Below are 25,655 nucleotides of genomic sequence, written 5' to 3' on the forward strand. Positions count from 1 at the left end.
GATTTAATATGATAAGGATTACGAGTAAATTTTATCTTGGACTTCCGAGTGCAATTAATATGAATATTCGATAAAAGATTTGTTTCCATAGCAAAAATTATCTTTTCAACATCGGATTTCTACTCTCTATGCCATCGTTTCTCAACCATTTTTATGTCGCGACGAGAAAGCCAAAAAGTCGCAATAGTCTTGCGACCCCGTCACTGTTACATTTTAATTTAGTTTTATACCACTACACTACAATTATTAATTCCTTTGGAAATTGAAAAAAAAAGAATCTTTTGTACCTATATTATATAGTTTGTATTTATTACTTTTCAACAGACTGCGACCCCCATTTAATACAAACTAGACCCCCCCGCTTCAGAAACAATGCTCTATGCAAGCGGTAATATAACAGTATGAGGCTCTGCTTAAGTCATAGCCCAATTTACCTCAAACAATGATGATTAAGTACAAAACTCAATGCAGTAACGTATAAGGAAAGACTTTTTTATTAATTTCTCCAGCTAGAAATTAACATCCTTATTTTATAACACTATTCGACAGTGTTATTGATCCTTAACACGGATGAGACCTTATTAGAAACTTATATGTTCTTTGATTCGCTGGGACTATGTTCCATGGGATCGAAACACCTAGTATCGCAGGCGGCAAGACTGTTTGATTTTTTTTTTCTTATTTGAAGTTGCTGAACTATTTGCTCGCATAGATTCTCCAGGTATAGTCCTTTTCATGAAAGAAGTCCCCCAGACGCGGCGCTGCAATCGCATAACGTAATGTTGCCATTTATGAGTAAAAAAATTACCTATTTTATTTACATTTAGCAGATGTAATTTATCAAATATTATTTTCTGCATACTTCGATGAAACAATATTTCTGTTACGTAATAAGTATATGTTTTAATTTCAGTTACCTAGTTTCATCACGTTATGTATTTATTCAATTTTGTCGCAAAAACGAATTTATATCATAAGTCCCATCAATACAGCAAAAAATTATTAAATGGCAACTCTAAAAAGTTCCCGTTATGGCGCCAACTCTCTTCCGAACATTGTTTAGTGATATAAAAACACCTTGATTCTTATGTTCCGCTTCTCAGAACTCTTTCACCTTTAATATCATTTCTCGAGCCGAACTTTTTACAACTTTTGGCATTGTAATCAATCTTTAAAATGCACTAAGCTAGTTAAAAATTCACAAAAATCTACCACAACAAACGAACTTGATAACATCGACGAATGACAACATTGCCGACCTGTCAAATTTAGTTCCATAAATCACCGCGGGACTTCTTTCATGAAAAGCACTATACATTCTGTTTTCGCGGTGTGTCATCAATTGACATTAACAGAACTAGTTCGTACCTGGATGTACCAAACGTAGGAAAAGTGTTATTATTGATTACGAATACTTAACGCAAGCTAAAGAAATAATTTAAAAAAAACAACGTAACGTTTTATTTAGTCTTACACAATACATATAAATATAACTATCAAAATATTTAGATTTAAATAGAAAGATAGGTTTTTTATAAATCACAGTTATTGTCTTTAATATTTAATCTAAGCTTAGTGGCGGGCTAGCGTCAAAGTCATCGGCAAAAGGATCGGCTATATTATTTACGTTTTCAACAACATTAAAGTTTAATTTTACAGGGTTTACAGTTGGTCTCTTCCCAGATTTTCTAAGAGGCAACACAGGGCTTGTGTCAATTTTTGAATTTTCTTTATCAACAATACTTGATTTTTCTGCACTGGTGGTTAAACTTGTATATTATTTCGAGTAGTTAACGGACTTTTGAATGCGTTAGCTGCATTTTTTGAACCATTTATTATATTTATCGTACTTAAAGGTGGTGGTTCCCCGTACATTTTCAATTTGGCTATTTTTGCGTTTACTTTTTCCTTACGTAATAATTCCTGCGGTGCCATATCTTGTGTATCCCTTTGTTTGAAAGTAGACTCAAAATCTATACCGCTAAGATTAAAATTAGCGTCTTTGGCAATAGGTGAATCTATAAATATCCTGTTTTTGGAAATATTGTAATCACTATTATTCATTCGGTATGGTGATACATCGTTGCCATGTTTCACACTAGCAAAATTATTCTTGAAAACTACACAGTCGTCTTGAAATTTTCTTTTATCCAATCCAGAGAAATTTTTTATCAACTCTATTGAAACCTCTCTTATACATTTATATTTAGATGTTTTTGTAAAATATGAAAATTCGGTGGCACGGTATTGTGGTATACTCTTTATTGTGTTGCCAGATCTCTTTTGCAAATTTATACAAGCGACGATTTGACCAGTATCCAAAATATGTTCGAAACCAAACTTTTTTATTCCGCCCCAAAAATTGACACAGATTATATTTTTATTTTCATCAGCGAGAAACGCGTTTTGAAATAGCTGTTTTGAGGTTTCAAACTCTCTATTTGAAGGTTCGATTAAAAAAACAAAACCAACTGTATCAATTTCGTTATAGTCTGTGTTTAAAAATGAATTTTTGGTTAAATCTCGAATAGGGTAATATCGTCGCTTCAGCGACTCAATAATTGTATTTTTCTTTGAGTTTTTAACTTCACAATTTTGAAATATTGATTGGCGGCTAGCTGAGAGCTGAATCTCTGAATATCTGAAATATATTTTACATCTTGTTATTTTAATGGTTGAAAAAAAAATACCTTTTTAATTAATCTTGTAATATTTGTAGGACTAACACATACCTAAGAGCTGTGGGAACTACATTATAGACTTGAATCCATTTCCCTTCTGTTATTATTTCCTGTAACTCCTCATTTGGCCGCCATATTGATATCATTCCTGGAAAAAACCCAAAGGCATCATTCCTGGATAAAACCAACAAATTCTTAAGATAAAAATTATAATAAATGCTCTCGCTTTTTTGCTATATACCATACACAATTTTAAAAAAATACCTTTACAAATTTTAAAATCGTCTCCAACGCTGGCAACACGAATTTTCATAAGGGGAACAACATTTCTGGTAACATTTAGGCTGCTATTTTTAATTTTCTCCCGCACTTTTTCCTGGATAAGTTCAATTTGTTTGTCTTTTTGCTTATTTGTATGGTTTTGAAGATTGCGCAGTTGTGATTCTGTTAATGATGCCTGAAAAAATGTCTTGGGTATGATAGGGAAAATATTTTTTTTTTATTCCACAAATAACTCATTATTGGCAAAAAGCCTGCATCTTGCTCATTTTGAAAATCATACATTATCTTTCCATATTAAACAGTGGCGTAACAATAGGGTGGCAGGGCTGGCAAAATGCCACGGGCCCCCGACCCAAGACGGCCCCTGCCCAAGAGATATTATGTTCTATGCATGAATGTGAAGTCTCCAATATGCATTGGGCTAGTGTGGGGACTACAGACCATTCCCTCTCGCCTAAGAGAGGAGGTCTATGGCCATTAGTGGGACATATACGTGTAACTGAGTACGCTGAAAATCTCGAAGTTTATTAAAATTAAACTTGTACGTGACGATTTTTAGAAATTTTTTCCCATCAAAAGACTTTGCCACAAGCCCCAGATGATACAGTTACGTCACTGATCTTAAAAATAATAATTACTCTAAATTCAGCAGGATCAAAGTGTTTTTTCATAGCTCTTGAAATCTGAGATCCTGTTTCTAGTCTTCTATCAACGTCAACTCCTTCAGAATCCTGAGACTCCTACAAATATAAAACTTAATTTTACATAATGAAGATTTAATAATACGTTCATTTAATGTAAAAACAAGTTGAGTTACAGTAGTAATATCATAGATTATCACACACATTTAGATAATGATTCAAAGACAAGATTAAAATGCAAATTAACACTTCTATCTGTCAAACGTCAGAAGAGAACTAGGACAGTTCATACTTAAGCTAAAGGTTATTGTTGATGTTGCCATTAGTATAGTATGCATGTTAAGTGTTTACCTGCTCATAAAATTCTTTCTCAACATCTTCGTAAATCTTCTCAAGCAGCATTTGCCGTTCAGATTCATACTTCATCTGGTGTAAATTTTCCAACCTCTCTGAGCGAGTAACTGTAAAAAGGATTGAATATTAATATTATTTGACAGTTATTCTGCTGCGCCCTGCAGTAATTACGAACCAATTCGACTTAGGGTCCATCAAGAAAAGAGCGTACCAATCCTTAAAAGGTCGGCAGCGCACTCGCGAGCCCTCTGGCATTGAGAGTCCATGGGCGGCGGTGGCACTTAACATCAGCTGAGCCTCCTGCCCATTTGCCTTGTTCTATATAAAAAAATCTATCTGCTTTGCTAATATATAATAAGAAAATAAAAACGCTTTTAAGAAGTAAAGTTAAATTTAAATTATGTAGAATAGAGAGCTTCTTACCCATGCTACCATCATCAAACTTCTCAACATAAAGCGTAGGATATACGCGCGTAACAAACACCCGTAACTTTGATACTTTTCCGCCATCAGCTTTAACAGCTGACAGTTGAGTTAAGATGGCCGCGTTGCTATGGTAACCCAATCTCGCATCCCAGCGGGCACGGCGTGTTGAGTTACCGAACAATCTTAACCTTACGGAGGATGTGTCCTACACAAATTTTAAAATAATCTTAAAAAATTAAGAATTCCAAAGTAAATTATTAACACACAACATGAGCTACTTTAAAAAAATTTAAACATAAACACATGATAATAGTCATGTATATAGGTACTCTATGTTAGAATCCCTATTTTAAAAATCAAAAATATTAAAAGTACCTCCCACGGAGAGATTCCTTGGTCGCAATTAATCAATTCCGCACCATGTATTACAAGCTTGGTTCCAACAGATACTTTGCCTTGACATACATACTTTGCCAATAGCCTGTCTATACATGCCTTTATGCAATACCAACCATCCGTTAGTAGTAACTCTATGGTGTCTGTTGAGTTGGCAACACTGAAAAAGTTATATTATTCAATAATATATGACTAAAACTATATTCATGATTACTGTTATATTTAGTTAACATGAATTTTTGTGTACTGAACTGAAGTATCAGTGGCTTAAAACACATACAATAAATAGTCAATAATAGATTACATAATATATAGACAGTCAAAGAAAATCATACCTGCTGACATAAACACCATTTATATAGACACCAACAACACATACAACCATAGTTTTTGTAGGTATGTCATCTCGCTCTAGTATCTTTCTAAAGGCAGGTCTTTGAACATTATATAATTCCCGGTCATATCTATATTTAAGTTGTTCCATAACTTTCTTCATTGAACAAGCTTTGTAACAAACATTTGGATAAATAATTTCATATGATAGTAGCTTCCATATAATTAATTTTAAATGATTTTCAATCCAGCCTGTTGGTATTATTTTTTTATTTACAGATCCTTCAAATATCTCTTTTATATTATTTGTACTGAGTTTTACGCCGGTCCAATCATTTCTCTCGCTGCTAAATTCAAACTCCAAAATATTTTCAAAGTTGAAACCAAAAAATTGAGTGTCTATAGTTTTAGATTTATATTTTTCTTCAAACATTTTCAAATCTTTGAGACTAAAAACGTTGTGTTTCTTATAATTACTGTCAAAAATAAATGTTGCTTTCCTATTGTTTTGACAGCCATCGGGGTTGACATTCTTTATAACGCTTGCTGGTGCTTCAAATCTGCGTTTTTTGGCTTTAGGACAATGCAGAATAGGGCTACCAGATCTTTTACATATTGATGATGTTTCTTTTAAAAAATCTTCAGTGTATAGAGTTTCTTCAAAGTTATTTATGATCTGACTATCTAAAATATTATTCAAACTGATATCTTTCAATTGTTCTAAGTATGCTTCTTGAGTTCCATCTTTATTTCCATTCACTTTAAAATTTCTATCCAAATTAATTTTATAGCTAAGTTTTGAATCCTGAATGTATTCCATATTAGATAATGTTGGTATATTTTTTTTTGAATCTTCATTGAAATTGATGCTATCAATAGCACTCATAGTCTCCTTAGAAATGTTACAATTTTTACTGTCAGACATTTGTAATCTCTTACAATATAGGTCAGTATTAAGTTGTTTTTGGCTGGCTACAATTGCTTCTTCAGAAACATTTACTCTTTTATTATTTGCAGTTTGAAATTGAAATTTTGATTTTGTATGTTTCTCTAAGTCTTTAAACTCATTTGATGGTGTTTCATCAATACCATCAAAAAACTTCTTGGCTTTATTTAAAGTCTGTTTAGATATGTCAATTTTTCTTTTACTAGCAGTTTTAAATCCAACACATGCCAAATTTTTTACATTTCTTACATCTTCGTCTGTTTTTGCATTTATTATTTTTTGACTGGCTTCAAAAGCTTCTTCGGTAACACTAATTGGTTTACTGCTTGCTGTTTGGAAAATGTACTTAGCTGATTGTAATGTATCCTTAGTTTCTGGTAAGTGTTTGTATGAATATGAGTATTCATTTTCTTTATTAGCAATTCCTATATCAATATTGTGCATAAGTTTGTTACTGTTAGCCTTAGAGATTTCTGAGAAACTTATGTTTTCATTATTAACAGTTTTAGGTTCAATTAACTGAGGATATTGCATTTCTGCTTCACTGAGTGATTTTGTTGATAGATTTTCATCCATTTCAGTAATATTTAAATCAATACCGTCAAATATTTTCAAATAACTTGCAAGTTTTTCTTTTGGTACACTAATTTTTTTATGACTAGCAGTCTGAAAACCTTGAAAACTATAACAATCCCTTAATATTTTTTTACCTTTTCCTATTGTCTTAGACACATCAACTGCCTTTTGATTTGATGTATGTAGTTGAAATTTAGACTCACTATTGGTAATTTTAGTTACATCTTCAGAGAGATTGTTATTATTTTGATGTTCAATGTCATTTATAACATTACTTTCACTTATATTAATGTCTTCAAAAATGTTTTTATATTTATCAATTAATTTTGAAGACACCATTATAGGTTTATTGTTTGCAGTGACAAAACCTTGGAGCTTTATTCCTGGTTCATATACCTTATTAGATGAATTTCTAATATTTTCTTCTGAGATATTATCAATTATTTTATCATTTCGACATAAGGCTTCTTTAGACACTTCTGGTATATTATTATTTGCAATTTTAAAGGTTTCAAACATATCTGAGTGTGTTTTATTTAATCTATCATTTTTTACTGTCATGTCAGAAGTTATAACAATATCCTCAAATAGTGCTTTACTTTTTAATAAAGCTTCATTAGTTACTATTATTTCTTTATTACTTGCTGTTGAAAAACCTTTAACCGTTGGCATTGCACATGTCCCAGATTCTTTGTTTTCCATATCTTGGCATGGTTCTAAAATATTTGTGAAATCTATGTTATCTAATATATTTTGATACTTCAATAAAGTTTTTTCTGACACTGCAATACTTTTATTACTTGCTGTTTTGAAACCAGATAATTCAGTTATTGGAGTTGCATTACAGACATTTTTCAACTCAGGACTATTCTCAAACATCCTTTTGGTTTTTCCCATAACTTTATTTGATACTTTTATTACTTTTGAATTAGCCATTTCAATGCCTGCCATCTCATTATATTCTTTTGGGTATGTTAGTGCATTATTATTTCTTTCTCCCTTTTCAACTAAATTAGTTTCAAACTCCTGTATAATATTATCATCATTTATTTTTGTCAATGTATTTTCTACATCATTGATGATTCTAATAATCTGAGATTCATTATCTTCTTTTGTTATCACAATATTTGGGAAACAAGTAGAAGCTTTAATAGTTTCTTTAGTATGTTTAACTGTTTTAGTAACATTCCAACTGTGTGCTTCTAATTGTTTTTTACGTTTATAATGAGAACTTCCTTGTGATTGTGACATTTCACGATTTGTATCAATATCTTTCAATAGTTCTGCTCCCTTCATTAGTGCATTTTCAGATATATCAATTGATTTACCATTAGCCTTTTGAAAACCAACAAATATATTATCACCTAAACTTTGTTTATCGATACTATGATTATTTGTTGATAAGCTAATATTTGCGTTATTTGGTCCTACAGAATTTGTATTATTTGAACTTTTAAAAGTATTGTCGAACATGTTAACAAGTTCTGTGACATCTATATTTTCAAGCTCATGATTATTTAAAAGACTTTGAGCCTTAATAAATGAATCAGAATGTACTTGTATGGTCTTGTTGCTGGCAGTCTGAAAACCTACATACATTGTTTTATCTAAAACACCAGTATAGTCATAAAAGGAAGTCTGTAGAGCACAAGTCAATGGCAAATCTTCACCAGCATTTGTTGAATGGTTATTTTCTTCATCACTGCTAAACAAAATTTCATCTTCTATCATACTTTGCTGGGATTTATGTTCTGAGGTGGCCCATATGGGGGTAGCATTATTGTGATGTTTTTTAATGTCAATGCTCGATTTTAAAATTGGACTTGTGTTTAGCTTATTGGTTTTCAGAATTGGATCAACATTTGTTTCAAAAAATAATTCCTTACTTTCAATTTGGGAATTGATGACTTTCTTTGCAACTTTTAAATCAGGATATTCCTCAATTATAGGTAGAGCTAATGCTTCAAACTTTTCAAAAGAATCCAATTTATATACTAAGGATTGTGCAGTTTTAATAATAAGAGGATTAATTTTACTTATTATTGGGCTCTTTTCCAAATCATCTAATGCTTGAAATTGCTGAAAATCTTCTGAATCTGAAAATTCTTTGCAAACTTCAAATGTACCTTGAACATAATTATTTGGCTTTATGCTATCTCCATTTTTTAATATTTCATTTGAGGCACTAGAATTATCAATCGTAGGTGGGATATTTTGTGTGGCAACTGTGTTACTAGACAAACATTTAGTTTTATTACTGTTATCTAACTTTTCCTTAAACACAGATTCAGAATAATCAATATGATTATTTTTTTGACAAAATGTAGTATCAAATTCTTTTATTATACCCGTGTCAGCTTCTTGTGCTTCAACAATTTGTACTATTTCAATCAACTGTGTGTCCGATACACATTGTGTTTCAAATTTGTTTAGTATATTTTCCTTTAATGTCTGAAATTTAATAATAAAAAAATAATATTAAGCCTAAGGGTTTTAACCAAAAAGGATTTATCCTTTAGAAATTTGTTCTTTTAGGATTAATAATCTTCTTAGGAGTGCAAGTGCACTGTGGGTGCTACATTTCTACAATTATGAGATATAATAGTTTTCATTAATCTAAATAATCTAGAAATTGACAATCATACTTATGGGAAATTGTAGTTAGTTTGATATACATTTTAAGCGTCATATGTGTGCAAAATCACAATATGATGTTAAATTTACCTACCCCATTTGACAGCAAACAATTCCCTGACGATTTGACTTTGTTTATATTATGTTGTCTATTTACACAATCCGCACTCTGCAGGGCTTTTATTTGTTTTGAAACGCTTACTATGACATCCTCTACTTTATAATTGATCGAAATTAAATTCGTATCCGCTGCGTATAAAGTTCGCTTATTTGAACTCTTATTTTTCAAAGCTTGTTCAAACTTCAAAATCTGGTCTGTACATTTATCCATCCTAAATATAGCTTATCAAAAATATAATATTTTAACTACAATCTCAATCATATCTCAAATATCTTTTCCTGATAACATATTTTACGTATGTTCAAAATTGTGGGTGAATTGATTATTGAGATTTGAGATTCGTAAACAATTTTCTTTGTTTTTCAACCTATTTTTCATAGATATAAAAATACTCATTACTCTATGAAGTAGATTTACCACAGAGTACCACAGACCACGTGACCATGTTCTGGCCGTGGGGCATGAAATTATTAAAAGCATTAAGTTTAATTGCAAAACGAGGTTTTTTAAATCAGACTTGTAACTGTCAAGTTTAATTATTTTCTTATTATCCCTTACACTACACTACAAAAGGTACAACCTTTTTTTTTGGATTAATCAAATACTTAATGTAAAGAAATGCTATGCGTTATCAGAAAGAAGCTAAGGCCACATTTTTCAGCAAAAGAGACCTCATTCTTTACTTCCTTAAATAATTAAACAAGCAGTAGCTGATGACTACAGCTTAAAATGTCGTTAAGTGTTATAGAATATATTTATACAGCTTAATTTAATATGTATGATAATTATGTAAGTCGAATTTGGATGTTCAATATACATTATGTATAATGAAATAATCATAATATGAATAAAATCAACAATCAATTTTAAGCCAGTCCAACAGGCCTTAAGAAAATAAGATAGATGAAAAAAAAATATTGATTTCTTATCATTAAATATAAAGGAGCTCTAAATATAGTAGAGCTATTGTAATATGATTGGCAACTATATCGTTTTATCAGTTAACAGCCAACGAGTTCACCAAGATCGTACGATATTTTTTGAGCATTCCATCACAATAAGCGCTGGACACAGCTCTACACATTTTTTGTATATTTAGACGACGAAACGTGTGTCAAGGGCAAAGCTGCTAAATTTTTAGAATTATGATACAATAAATGCTGTCAAATGCCAGCCCGCGTGAACGAAGCATGCTTCAGCGTGTTATGAATAAAATTTTATCGCGAATTAAATGATGCGCACTTGATGATCATTAATTAATAATTACAGTGACCGCGGTAATAATATGACGTTTTGATTTGATTTTATTGGTATGCCGTGACATTGATTCGGTAAGGGACACTCGCGTAATTATTACTTGGCGGGAAGACGTGTGTTTTTAAAATTCGAATGGCTGTGTTGTGTTGTGTTATTGTTATTTAATGTTAAGCATTGCTTTTTTTATTGGAGTTTTCATAATCTGTTATGCTGTAAAATTTTTCTTAAAGACGGAAGAATTACCAGGTAAATTAACTTAAATAATATAATGAATATAATTAATATTTAAGAATTAAATTACATAATAATATTATATTTGTTCTATATCATGGATTCTATCACGAATAATATACAAGTACGATAATGACATTAAAACCACTTGACGGAATACAAAAACAACTTATATACAACAAAAAGTTAAGTAAGAATTAATGAAACCCGAGTTGACTTATGATTTAGGTACTTTTATCATTATTTATTTAAAATGTATACATTAGAATTAAAATTATAAAACTGGTTTAACGTTTCGCGTTAATTACTAGACGTGGGAGAAAATCCTTTAATCTCGACGTCACATCAAGTGAACATGTACTTAATATATATAAGCGCATGATAGGGGATACTTAAGAATCTTGTTTTAGCTTCTTCAAATCTATAGGGGTTTGTGCAGTCGCTCCAGGAATTCTTCTTTATGGTCTCAGTCATACGACCTACAAGGGAATTGCTGAGGCGCAATTATTGTGTTTTGTCTTAGATATTAATAGACCTTATCCTTCAGTTAGCGGATTAATAAGGTCGGGTCCTTAGAACCTACCAGAAGTGATTTCCCAGAATTGTACTCAATATCCTAGACTAGAGTCTAGATCAATACGACAGCGGGATGACTCTTTAATACTGGGCAATATTTAAAATCCTTTAAAGTTGAAGGTTGATACTTTGACCTCCTGTCGAGAATTAGAATTCAATGATACATAAATTATATTACTATTGTAGTTACGTGAGCTACATTTGAGGAATAATTTTTTGTTTAGTCATACACAACTCTGTTTTTGAAATGAACATTTTAGAAATCGTTTTTCTTAATGTTTACATAGATAGAGAGAATAGAATTAGGTCAAACGTAAGCCTTTTATTTACCGCATCTCAAACCACAGTCAAATTACACCATTGTCAAATATGTCAAAGTTCACATAGAGAAAATAATTTGACAGGCTCAGTCACCTAGATTTGAGTTGATATGTATTGTTAGAACCAGTATTGTTAAGAATTAAGATCGTAAAACGGGTATATATTAATTGGTACGCATAAATGGTAATAAAGAATGTTAAACCACTGCGGTCACCTACTGGTTAGTTTGTCGGCCAAGGATCGCTCGCTGCCTACAATTATTCGCATCCTTGATGATATAAAGATCTAGGGTAAGATTAAGAGTCAAGACTAGCGCGATCTTTGACTTGTTAATCCTGTACGTCAAGACTGTAATGAATTCTGCCATACGGGCATCATCTTTGATTCTTGGGGAGCGTTCAAGTATTACGTAACGAATTTTGGGAGGGGGGGGGGGGCCTGTTGTAAAACGTTACGATGCGGGGCGGGGATTTAATTACGTGTTATTGTTGATATTATTTTCTACTTACACCACATAATAGTAACTATAGAGTCACTAGGTGGTCACGAAACGTTTTACTAGACTTGGATACTGAAAAACGTTACGGCGAGTTCATGGGGGGGGGGGTCAATAATCTCCAAAAATTGCGTTACGTAATACTTGAACGCTCCCTTGTCCATATAGTAATCAAGATGGTTGAAAAAAAACAATACAAGTTTTTTTTTCATATAGGTAAACAAGTACACTTATGAACGTCAATAGAAAAGACGTTAAATTTATTCTAAATTTACATTCACTACCAGTTCGCAAGTCAAGGGCGTATAACGGGCAAGAAGAACTGGTAAGAAACTCTCCGCCACTCTTTTTAATCGCCAAGTTTTGATAAAAATTGTTTGAACTGGAGCAAATCAATCCCAAGGATCATTTAAATCGTCAAATTAATAAAAAGCTTTATTAATTAATTTACGTTTAACGTTTGAATTTATTCAGTGATAATTCTCTAATTACGCTTGGGAGTTTGTTGTAAAAACGTATACAATTTCCATATAAGGAGTGGTTTATCTTCTGGAGCTTGGTTGTTCGTACGCTTAAATTAGTTGTTTCGAGTATAATACTCGAAACAACTAATTAATAATATAAAAAAAAAAAAATAAAAATAAAAATAAAATACTGGTGAAAGTCACCATTTGTTTTAAAATCGTGCTTCTAGCTGTATCAAAGACAATATTATAGTTGGCTCTATATTACGGTAAATAAACTAAATGTTTTAATCATTTCTGGTATTGAGGCCTATGAGAGAGAGACACGAATTCTTTATTTATTCTTATCATACGAGGTTGAAATCACTGACAATAGTACAAATGTGAAGGTTTTATATTTATAACTTTATAAAATAAAATAATAAACTGTACCCTTGGACACAACTTATGCCATAGTACTGCATCCTGTTCAACGAACTATATTTTTACGAATGAGTAAATAGACGACCCGAAATTGTACTAATGACTATTAAATAAGCAAATAATAATTAATAATAAGAAAATAATTACCCAATGGCTATTTATTTTCTTAGAATAATTTTCTTTCTACATTTCATGTTAATTATTAGTTTTTCTGTCTTAGATAATTGTTTCAATTGTATAAAGTATTTATTTTTAAATTATATTTAACATCTAAATACTTACTGGCAGATTACCAACTTTTTTGGCGTTTGAATTGTCGAAAGCTACGGACTTCATATAGTAATTTAGACGTAGAAATGGCCCAAAAACTTGGTAGGATAGAAAGATATATTTATGAATACATTGAAATAAATAACAAAATAAGTTTAGTACAATTTAATAAATTAAAAACCTTAAATATGTTTTTGTTTGATTGCCACATCAAGAAATTGATAATAATAATCATATTATAAAATAATAAAAAAATATAATTTTCGTTATTAATTGCGGAATTCGCGCGTAGTCGAATTCTCAATTCTGACCTTCAATCGGAGTAATTATAATTTAAAATTATAAATTTACATCTAACAAATCAAACCCGCTTTCTAGATAAATAGATGTGTTAGCAGGGTGTACTTTTAAAATAAATAAAAAAATATATATACGTTATAAATATGTATATTATATATTTATTCACGTAGAGATTGAATATTAAATGTAGGTCGAAGCACCTAGGGATTTTGTCAGAAGTACATAGTTACAGGTGTTTTGAACTTTTTGTTTACCTTAACAATGACGTGGTTATAACAGGTCAATATCTGCATTAAATACTGCTGCAAGTATTTGATAGGAAATCCTTCAATTCAATGACATTTGTAAATTTCAGAAAATTCTACATTTATTTAACATTTAACACAACTGGATATTATGAATAATATTTAAATGTTTGTTGTTACATAATAACCTCGTCCAACGATAAATATTTTTTCCAGTCTTAATGGGTACTAAACGATATTACCTTATCCGCATACAGTTTAATATGTTTCAATAAGAAATATTCAGAAAAAGCAGTCACCTTATTCCGTAAAACCGATACTTATTTCAATAATTAGGCAATTCCTGGCATTAGCACTTTATAGTAAAAAATCTCACGTATCAGGTGGTACGGTCTCTATATTATTGATTGAAAGTTTGGACCAATGAAGCTTCGTATGTAATTTTTTACATACTCGTTATTAAAGTTTAAGTTGTTTAAGTTTGTCACGAAAAAAGAATTAACGGAAATTAGTTCTTAAAAAAAAAAAAACGAATTATTTGTCTATGGTCTGCATCGTAGGGCTAGTGTTGGTAACCAACCTAAAAATCTCTATTGTATGAACCAATTCCTTTAATTTTAGATAGAAAGAGGTTCTATCGCTGCTAAAATGCGCAAACCTGGTCCCATACGAGTGGAACTGTAAACCAGTTCAGTATTTTACCAAACGGGTTTCCAGCCTACGAATTTCGATTTTGTTCAAGGTCGTTTGGTCAATGTACTCAAGTTTGGGACTAGCATCCACCGTTTAATTTTTATGGCATACCTACAAGTATGTATGTCTTTGATATTCGAGAGGTAGCAATTGTTTTTTTGGATAAATAGACTTACATAGTAAAAACTTTTAAATATATATATATACAGTATGTGGACACGACAAGTACGAACGTATTCGAAATACATACAAACAAAACTGGGCTAGTCTGGGCCTCTCTATCCACACTCCTATGACTCTGCGACCCAAAAAGTGTAGCCGAAACGAGAGGTCCGTGGATCGAAACCACGCTCTGCTACCACTGATAGAGTGGCTATAGCAATTAATTAAAACGTAAATAATACTTGAAAACATTGTGTTTACTTGTATAAGAGAAAAATATAATATATTACATAATGACGACGCACATCAAAAGTAAAAAACATAATCCAAATTCAATTGCAGTGCATCATAGATAAGTATAAGTAGACAGCATCACGACCTTCCAACAATTTCCAGCGATCCCCTGACCTGTGCCACCCGCTTATTGCTTACAGATTGGTTTCTCAGAGGTCTGTTCGTGATTTGTTTTCTCTTGGTAAAGTGCATGAGCCTTAGGGTAGCCGGTTTCCTCTCGGTGTTTTCTTGTTGCGAGTTAAAATCGCACATGGACAGAAAGTCCATTACTTCACTGCGCTAACATTTATATAATAAACAGCAGACCGGCCAAACGTTGCTGTGGCTAAGGTTTTGTTACATTTCATAGTAGTACACTATTCAAGGAAATCGGTAGGAGAACACTAGTCTTGGGGACCACCATGCTTTTTTGATGGTTATGCCATTAAATTGTAGCTTATGTGAAACGTTGGTACTTTCAACACAGCGCCATCTGTTATAATTGTGACTATCAAATAATAAACAAATATTTTGCAATAAAATAATATTGCGGGTATAAATTAAAATTAGGTGTGCAAATTTGATAGAAATCGGTTAAGTAGTTTAAGAGTCCATAGCGGACAAACAACGTGACGTAATTTATATATATTAAGATAATCCCTATATATCATAATTACGCTTTTGCAACCCCTATCAAAGAGTAAAGATATATATTTTTCATACATACCTAATATGTTTCTTAACCAATGTATTCTACTTTTGTTCTGCATTATAAACTATGTAATTATCACAGATGCATTATCTAGTTAGGTTCAAATGTCAATCAGCTGTCATGAAGGTGAAATAGGACATTTATTATCTTTAGGAAGTTTTCCGTAGAGGTCATTGCGGATAAATATATTATTGCGCGCTTTCTTTGATAATTAAATATACTATTTTTTTCTTTTGATGATGCAGTGTATACAGTTTTCATGTGACATGGCACATGGCATGGGCAATTATGAACGAAAAATACACTGATTCATGAACGATTTATATCACAAAAGTCAAAGTCAAAAATCATTTATTCATGTAGGTAACACAATGTACACTTATGAACGTCAAAAAAAAATACATTAAATGCTTCTAAATTTACATTTACTGCCAGTTCTCAAATCAAGGGTGTAGAATGGAAGAGAAGAACTGGCAATAAACTCTCCGCCGCTCTTTTTATTCGCCAAGTTTTTTGTTTTACACAAAGTTTGTAAGCTGCAACCATTACACCATGTTACACATGACATCTTAAGTAATAAATAATTATAAAATAAATTAAAAACAAAGATTTGTCCTCTATTAGCATGGTGAAATAGGAGCACGCACTTACAACAATTTGATTGGTAGAATACATTCTTATTATAGTGTATCTTGTGGTGTATTTATGACATTAGTAGTAGGTAGGTAAGTAAGAATGTAAGCCGAATGAATGGAAGGAATCCCGAAGGAATTCCATTTGATCAGATCCATATAAATGAGTCGCATTCCACCTTTATTGAATTTCTCGACTATCTTCGCTATTCGTATTTCCATTACAACTTATTTTATTTTTGAAAATGAGGAAAATCATATACCTACTTATGAAAATCTAATTTATAAAATTCTCGTGTCACAATGTTCGTTCCCATACACCTCCGAAACGGCTCTACCGATTCTTATGAAATTCTTTATGCATATTCAGTAAATCTGAGAATCAGCTACTATCGATCTTTCAAACCCCTAAGTGATAAGGGGTGTCCACCCCGGTGTTTTTTTCGACAACCCGCAATTTTCACCCCTCTACGATAAACCCCTATTTTTTATTATTAATAGTTATTGTTATTGAACTTACAATTTTTTCCTAGAAATAATATACATGGCAAATAATATATATGTATATGTATGCATAATACACGTGTATAAATGACAACTTAGGAAGGCGCAGCGCTAACCAGATCCAAGCAACTTCCTCACAATCGAGCAGCCCGCAATATCGCAGCTCACATATGACGAGCTCATACCTTGCAAAAACCTAAAAAGCGCCTACTAAAATAATAATAGCAATATCATTAAGAGATAAGATTTATTATTGTTATGGTTGAGCTCAGAAACAGTGATAAGATTATAACATTGTTGAAGTTGATCGTTCACTGCAGTAGAAACACATCAAAAATATTTCTTGGTATTTTACCTTTAATATATATACATAGACCTCTCGGTGTTATCTTGCTGTTTTCCGAGTCGGGTAACAGGGTTATAGTGTAGATATTTGAGGTAACTTTATGTTTTAAGTCATGAATTCGCGAAAATCTGGATCTTTCACAGCACAGGTCAGGTTTACTTGTCACCGGCGACCGCCATTTCTGAATCGTAGTCGCTCACCGGTACCTTAGCCTAACTCAGAAAACCAATACCCAGTGGCGTTACTATATCATCTGGGGCCCGTGGCAAATTCTTTTGGGGCCCTATCATTAAAAATTGTCACGTTGTACTCAGTTTAGTTTTAATAAACTTCGAGATTTTCAGCGTACTCAATTACACGTTGAATATGTCCCACTAATGACCACAGGCCTCCTCTCTTAGGCGAGAGGGAATGGCCTGCCCCCACGCTTGCCCAAATCGTATTGGAGACTTCACATTCATCCATAGAACATAATATCTCTTGGGTAGGGGCCCTCTTGGGTCGGGGGCCCGCGGCATTTTGCCAGCCCTACCACCCTATTGTTACGCCACTGCCAATACCTTTGTAAGCTAATGTAAATCCATTGTTAAATAGATATCATAATGCGTTTGATTACTCCTATACATCTTATTTGATGTTATCGGTATTGAAATTCTTACAAGTAGCGTACAAAGTCATGTTCACTTGATAGGAAACAGAACTAGTCAGAAGTTCTCTACAAAATCACTATTTCAAATAACAAAATTACTAGTAAAAACCTAAGTAAGCCAGATTCTGTGGAAGTGGAATTACAATTTAATTTTTCGAAATTATTCGTTTCAGAAAACATGGCGGAACAAGAGAAGGAGCAGGTACGATGCTCCTCAAGTGAAAGTGAAAACTTTGAGAAGATCGAATCTGAAGAGGCACGTGGAAGTTCTAATGTAGGTTTTATTGATATACTGTTATTATTTTATATTTTATTGGCGCCTAGTAGATAATACCGGTGACCCAGAGCTGGCACTTTCATGGCTCAACGAATAAGTATCGCAATACAGCGAGGAAAATCTGCCAGCGTTAAAGGTACACTGAAACAGAGACCAAACTTTTTAAATTTGTTTTTATTATTTTTAATTATTTCCATCATTACTTTGTAGGTTAAGAAAATTGTAAATACTATTTACTGTTATTAGATTTTCAAGCATTAACTCGTGATATGTAAACTCTTGCTTGTATAAAACGCTATCACATGCCAATGTATGTGAAATTTACTATCTGAATTTTCAATAAAATTGCGCCTGATTTGGATTTCATTATATTTGGTTCTCAATAGGATTTGTTGATGATATTTTCAATATCATAAGTTTATTTGTGAGCAGTGTTGGCCTAGTGGCTTCAGCGTGCGATTCTCGTCCCTGGGTTTAGGGGAGGACGATCTCTTTGCACCAATGGACTTTCTGGATATGTTTCCATTTAACTCTCGCTCGAAAGGTGAAGGAAAACATCGTGAGAAAACCGAACCAAAAAGTCGACGGTGTGTGTCAGGCACAGAAGGTTGCCTTGCCTATGAGAAATGATCACGGAACAGATACCAAAATCTGAGTAACAAACTTTAAAGGTTGTAGCGCCATTGGTATTTATATATTGGTATGTTTTCTTTTGTAAAAAATTAAAAAAAAAAACTTGCGAGTCCTCTGGCAATGTGTCTATGGGCGGCGGTTTAACATTAGGTAAACCTTCTGCCCGTTTGCCTCCTCTTACATAAAAAACTACGGTAAGATTATGGCTAATAACATTTCACATTTTACATATAAAAACAAAGTAGATATGCGCATGCGCGAGAATAAAAAAAATCATCAGTATCTTACGTAAACTGAAAGTGTTGAATTTAAATTAATTACTGTATTGTAATGTACAACAGTCCAGCAATAACTTACCACACTACCAATATTTATTAGCGCCTGCCGCAATTCGTTGACACAAATACAATGTTTACACTTTATTTGTTCCACAGTATGAAAACCCTCACTTCAGATTGGGTGACGAAACTCCCTCTGGGGACGAGGGTCCAGCAAACGAAGGAGGAGATTTCTTCCCCAATGCCCCACCACCGAATATACGCCGGATGATGACGCCAGCACAGCAACTGGCTCTTGCTGAAAGAAGGAGCAAACTGAGGTAGTTTTTTTATTATTACACTAGCTGGTACCCGCGACTTCGTCTGCGCAGGATTAGTATTTCGAGTAGCTTAGCAATCAAATGCAGCTTTATCGAATACCCCCTCGCGTTTCTTGTAAATATTCGTCGTCGCTGTAAGCTATATACATTAATTTTATATTACACGGGGCAACACTGTGCGACATTGCGGCATACCACAAGGCCGCATGCTACAAAGTTAAAAATGTCGCACATTGTGGCAAGAACCGTGCGACATGTAAACACCTTGCGTCATGTGGTATTACTAAATAAGCTGCTGCCAAAGTTACTTGATCAGCCATATTCTATCCCCTCGATCAAACAAGTAGGTAGACCAGTAACATTACATAAACAGCACAATGCTTTGAAAATTATCCAGGCACGATGTTGCATCGGCGTAAAATAGGCTGTCGTATGCTACATATGCCGCAAATGCTCTTTGTAGCCCGCCACAATGTGTAGCATGCGGCACTGTCGCACGTTGTTGACTCGGCGTAAACGAACCTTTAGTACGTGCTTTTTCTACACTTCCAAAAATACAGTACAGTCGTTTTTATTATTCAATTCAATTCAAAAATCATTTAATCATATATCTAACAAAAAATAAATGTATATGAAATGCTTCTTCTTTACATTTAGTGCCAGTTCTGTATTTTTCTTTTCTGACGTTCATAAGTGTACATTGTGTTTCCAATATGAATAAATGGTTTTTGACTTTTGACTAAGGCTATATTTTCCTAGAATAAGACTTGTCGATGCTATTGCTTAAGACATCTGGGAATGCAAAAGATTTTTTTAGAAAATTTGCTACCATTACAGATTACTCCAATGCGGCAACTATTTATATTTATATCACATACAAAACAATACATACCCATAGGAAAAAATAACACAACATTAAATAGTAATAGATTAAAATATTTACGAAGACTAAATATTTCTTACAGTGACATTTGTCTTTTGTTAAACAAATCGCTGTTAGCACACTACCTAACAAATTCTTAATTAAAGTATAAATAAACATATTTGATGGCGTCCTTTAAATAACTTTTATTCGAACTTTGATTGCAATAATGTATACGTAAGAAGTGTCGTAATATTGAATCTGCGTCGATTGGCGGGAAAAATGAGTCTTAAAAAACCAGTTAGACGGTAAATGCCATAGAGATCGCGCGGCCCTCTTAACTCGGTGTTTTGGCGCGCAAAGTGACAGTTAACATCAGGATTTTTTTTTGTTAGTGTCCAGTAACAATTTCTACAATATTAGTGCTGTTTTGTCCACACAGTTCGACTTTTTAAATAATCTATGACGTGCGTAGAATTTGTGATGACGTAATATTCAAGTTTAGGCAAACATTTAACATTAAGCTATATTATTGAGACAAAACTGATACATACAGAAATATAATTAAGTTATAAATAATGATCTTTTGTTAATATTTTTTTAAGAATTCAGGTCACATTGATTAACGGTTTTTCGTATAAAATTGAGTAGTTCACCTAGAGATCGGCTTAAAGAAAACAAACAACTTATACGGCAGATAAATTATCATTCGTTATTTACTTGACAGATAAATAATCTCTCCAAGGTTTCATAGGGATATTCATAATCGGCCAAAGCACACACAAAAGTTGATGTTTTTGTTTTTAACATATTTCATTCATTCCGTCATGGTTAGATATTGTAGTAAAACCTAATTAACCAAAACAAATTCTAAAAGAATTTGGTGATTCAATCTTTTCTTAAAGCGTTTTTCAATGTATTAAATAAAACCTCTATATTTAAAAACAATATCTTATCGTTCGGAATAAGTATCATTATTTTATCCTGATCGAAAATAACGAGAGAGGAGTTTAAACATATTGAAGAAATTATCCAATTTCTTTGTGTGGTGTGGTTTGTGGTTTGAATCAAATATGTATATCTTTATAAAACCTAAAACTTAACCTTCAGAGTTTAGAGGTTGTTTCCTATTATGAACATAATTAGCAATCAACAAAATAATTACGTTATTACCAATTATAAAAACATGCCTTCCCACGGAACTCATACATTATACATAAAACATGGGCTAAAACTTTTAAATTAAAATTATTTAAATCTATTTAGTATAATAAATAATCTTTATATATATAATTCTTCTGTGAGTGTGTATATCACTGAACTTCTCTCAAACGGCTGGACCGATTTTGATGAAATTTTTTGTGTGTGTTCAAAGGGATCTGGGAATGGTTTAGATTCACAAATCAGCCCGCCAGATGGCGCTGCAGTCGGTACTTTCATACTTTGCTTTAATAATCGCTTGAAATATCTTGCAGGACAACGTCTGTCGGGTCCACTAGTTGTATACTATATAAGTCGATATTTAAGAATCTTACTTAAAAGATATTATATATGAGATAAAAAGATTTCGTCAAAGCGGTGACTGGTTCACAGACCAAAGCAATTATACGATACTTAAGACATTGCAATTTATGAACCGTAAAAATAGCTTTTAGTTTTAAGTGTATTTTTTATTTTATTAATATTTGTTTTAGATTAAGTTTAATTGAATAATTATTCAGTGTTCCATTTCATTTTATTTTGGATTCGGTTATGCCCTTCTTACACTTTACACTTAGCTATTTTTGTCACTATGGTTGCCTGGAAGCGATAAGGCCGTTGCATCCCTAATAATTTATGTTACTTGTGTTTATTTGTAATGTAACGAAGTTTATAAATAAATACATTTTTAATAGAGTCCCAAAGTTTTTGATACCGTCTCGTATGTCAAAAACGTTTGATTTTTTGATTGATTGACATAAGAAGAGAAGAAGAATCAGCCGTAGCTGCTAGTCAATGTAGCTATAGAAAAGGTCATACAATTAAATGTTTATAGTAGACCAGCAGATTCGACAGATGTTGTACACACGTCTTACATACAAAAAAATAAAAACTCGTACACAAAAAATTTCATCAAAAATAGATAAATAACCTAGATACCGACTGCAGCGCCATCTGCCGAGCTGATTTGAAATCTAAACCATCCAGAAAACAAATCACTCAAATCGGTCCAGCCGTTGAGGAGAGGAGTTTAGTGAATTATACATAATAATAATATAGCCTTTATATTCCGAAACTTTGTGATCTGTGATCTTTAATATACATATTTTCACTCCAGTATATCTCGGAGTTCGGTGTGCCTCTTGGCAAAGGCCTCTTTAACCCTTTCCACTGTTCTATCCTTTGCGAATTATATCTATATATATAAAAATGAAACCCGTTTTTCGTTGTCACGACATAACATGAAAACGGCTTGACCGATTTGTCTGATTCTTTTTTTATAATATTCCTTGAAGTACGAGGATGGTTCTTACGGAGAGAAAAATTTTAAAAATTGAGTGAAAAAGTCTAAAAACAACACTTTTCTATATTCCCATACAAAATATTCGTAATAATACTTAAAAGTCAATTTGAACTTTAATACCATATCATAAAGTTCGAGTGTTAGTGGAGGGGTTCCGGGAAGGTAAATTTAAATTTTTTGACATAATGTATTTGTATAAAAAAAAGAAAGTAAATAAGATCAACTTTCTTTTTTTTATCTTACTAGCTAGACCGGTGTCCCGAATAGCACAATAAGTATTTAAAAAAAAATAAAGAATCGACTGTTAGGCGGTAGGATGTTCGCCAGGCCAGCTAGTATGTATATAAAGATATACGACTCCAACCAAAACTATTACAGAAATTATTTAGATTCCTATTAAACTAATTTATGTATTTATCCTTGAGGCGTAAATGGTCAAACCAAGAGGAAATAAAACAATCTAAGGCTTTTCCTTATTTGTCTCAGTTCAAAATCCCGTAATAGACTTAATAATTATAATAATCCTTCATGCATTCCAATATACTATTTATTTATTTCGTTTTATAACTTCAAAACATACAATAAGATTAAATAATCTATGGTGGAAAAAAGTCTCTCCTAACCAAACACACACTCACCCACTCTTCTGGCTCAAGAATCCAAAAAAAGTATTGTAATCTGAAATGAGAATCTTCAATCTTCTTCTTTTCTTTATTCTTCTTACCACCTCCCGCCAATGGCTTTGGCTGTCTCACCCAACCACGAGTAAATAAATAAAACAAAAAAACCACAAGTAAACAAATTTTATGGGAAATACCTGTATATTTAATTATTTTAGTTAGTTTTAACCATACTTAATAAAAAAAACAAAAAACGAGTTTAATTTTTGATAGCTAGCTGGTTATCATATATTTTTCATTCATTATAGATGACTTCGGAATTTCATGTTTAATAGCAGTAGTATGAGGTCCGATCTCTTTGGTTTGCTTTAAAAAAATGTATTAATTTTTGACATAAATATGTGTAGGTGATACAAAGTTCACTGGGTCGTGTACTTTAATAAATATTATATTTTATAGCAGCTGTGAGCTGCTATGCGAATTCTCTCTTCAATTAAATTCGACTTACAAACACAATGACAACAATTATTAGTGTCACCAATAAATAAAAATTTCATAAGATCTTGCGAGCGTAAAATCGAATGATGACCAGTTTTTGTATAAACGAAAAAATCAACGTACGATTATAATTTACGTAATACAATCAAGGTTGGAATAATTAAAAGGTATTAAATATTCGGGCGTTCTTAGCTTTACGCAATTTCTCGCATTTACTTTAATACTATAGAATAATTTAGCTTGGATTTATATCATCGTTGCGTCTATAATAATCAGCGACAAACTTATTCATCTGTGACTATCTAACCAAAGCAGGATTCAAACTGGGGTTATACGTAATATGACTGACGTCCCGTTTTGAACGGGACTGTCCCTTTTTTCCAATTATGAGTCCCGGTGTCCCCGAAATGAATTGTGGGACGCAAAATTGTCCCGTTTTCAGAAACCACGCGAAAATTTAAGCAGCAGAATAAAAAAAAAACGTTCCAAGAGTTTCATTCTTATTTGAAATCGTCACCAGCTATATTAAAACAAATTTGTTCTTCTGATAAATATAACTAAACATTTTGGGTACCTATAAATTGTGATTTGTTACTATTAAGCCAAGTAACTTTTTCCAAATAAATAACTTTAAAAAATGTTTTTTTTTCATTGACTACTTATTATTTGACCTAAATTAAACCAATGTCCCGTTTTGAGTTATATAATAAATGCTCACTTTAGTTACGGCACAAACATTATATATCAACCTCTTAACCAAGTAAGTAGTTAGCTTCAGGTACAAGAACAAAGAACAAGAACCTGATCAGGGATATTACTAGATAGATTGCGCTCTCAATACACACCTATACAATTTATTTCCTAAGATTTCATTTACCTTTGATTAAAAGAAGTGACCTAATACGAAACTTATCCAGAAGCAATATTCACTTGATAAATTTAAAGTAAAACAGACGATAGTGATAGCCCCAGTGTAACGAAATTAGTGTAATCTAGGAGATTGGAAGACTAATTCTAGACGACCTAGAAACATAAACAATTTAACCAGGTTTTGCTTAAGCAAGAATTTTTATGTAAAGCTTGTCTGTGGATTCAAATGAATATTGTGTTCGATTTTCGCAAACGCAAATTTTGAGTGAATTACAGAAATCGTGAGTCTGTATTTTTATCTGTGATTTTTCTTTTAATTTCCGAAATAAAGCTATCGTATATGTTTATGTGTATATTAAGTACCAACAATTAATAAACGTTTGCCTGGAAAAATAGAATCTTTGCTTTATTATTTATTATTATTGTGTAGTTAAACACACTAGCAGCTAAATAAGCAGTTGCTCTATTTGCTGATTTGAAGAAATTATCCAACTTGTTTTAAAAGAGTTCAAAGAGGGTGCACTGATTACACTTTTCGGAAGCCTAAGAAGTTTAAGAAAAAAAAAGGAGTTCTTTAGGGAATTTGTGTTATAGTGGTCTTCAGTTTTAAAGAACTACCCCTCAAAAGTGTGATTACTTAAAATAAGAGTTATACTATAAATAAAGATAAATAATTTGTTTGGTATTATTTACACAGGATGAGAATATAACTTTTTATTACGCTATTATATAAACTAACTTAAGTTATACCAGTCTTTGTGACGTGACATAAATATTTACAATTGATCTTCTACGAAGTGGGTGTGTGTTTTTGTTGATTGTATTATTGCAATATCAGATATAAATAAGT

At 32.2% G+C, this 25,655-nt stretch overlaps 2 protein-coding genes across 2 annotated transcripts in view; one reads left to right on the plus strand and one right to left on the minus strand.

Annotated features, from left to right (window-relative positions):
* Positions 1-1,442: 1,442 nt before the first annotated feature.
* Positions 1,443-9,767, minus strand: LOC125055112 (breast cancer type 2 susceptibility protein-like). The gene is made up of 9 exons (XM_047657360.1): positions 9,364-9,767; positions 5,116-9,086; positions 4,760-4,940; positions 4,382-4,589; positions 3,956-4,065; positions 3,602-3,703; positions 2,946-3,138; positions 2,733-2,829; positions 1,443-2,641 (listed from the first exon to the last, which is right to left on the minus strand). Exons 1-9 carry the CDS (start codon positions 9,598-9,600, stop codon positions 1,765-1,767), a joined length of 5,976 nt encoding a protein of 1,991 aa, XP_047513316.1. The 5' UTR covers positions 9,601-9,767; the 3' UTR covers positions 1,443-1,764.
* A 799-nt stretch (positions 9,768-10,566) lies between these two features.
* Positions 10,567-25,655, plus strand: part of LOC125055219 (acetyl-CoA carboxylase) — a 98,084-nt gene continuing 82,995 nt past the window's right edge. The window contains exons 1-3 of the mRNA XM_047657571.1: positions 10,567-10,893; positions 18,118-18,218; positions 19,289-19,452. Of these exons, the coding sequence (XP_047513527.1) occupies positions 10,812-10,893; positions 18,118-18,218; positions 19,289-19,452 (347 nt within the window). The 5' untranslated portion in view covers positions 10,567-10,811. The remainder of the gene's footprint in view (positions 10,894-18,117; positions 18,219-19,288; positions 19,453-25,655) is intronic.

Source organism: Pieris napi, chromosome 13 (genome assembly GCF_905475465.1).
Source record: "Pieris napi chromosome 13, ilPieNapi1.2, whole genome shotgun sequence".
Classification (NCBI taxonomy): domain Eukaryota; kingdom Metazoa; phylum Arthropoda; class Insecta; order Lepidoptera; family Pieridae; genus Pieris; species Pieris napi.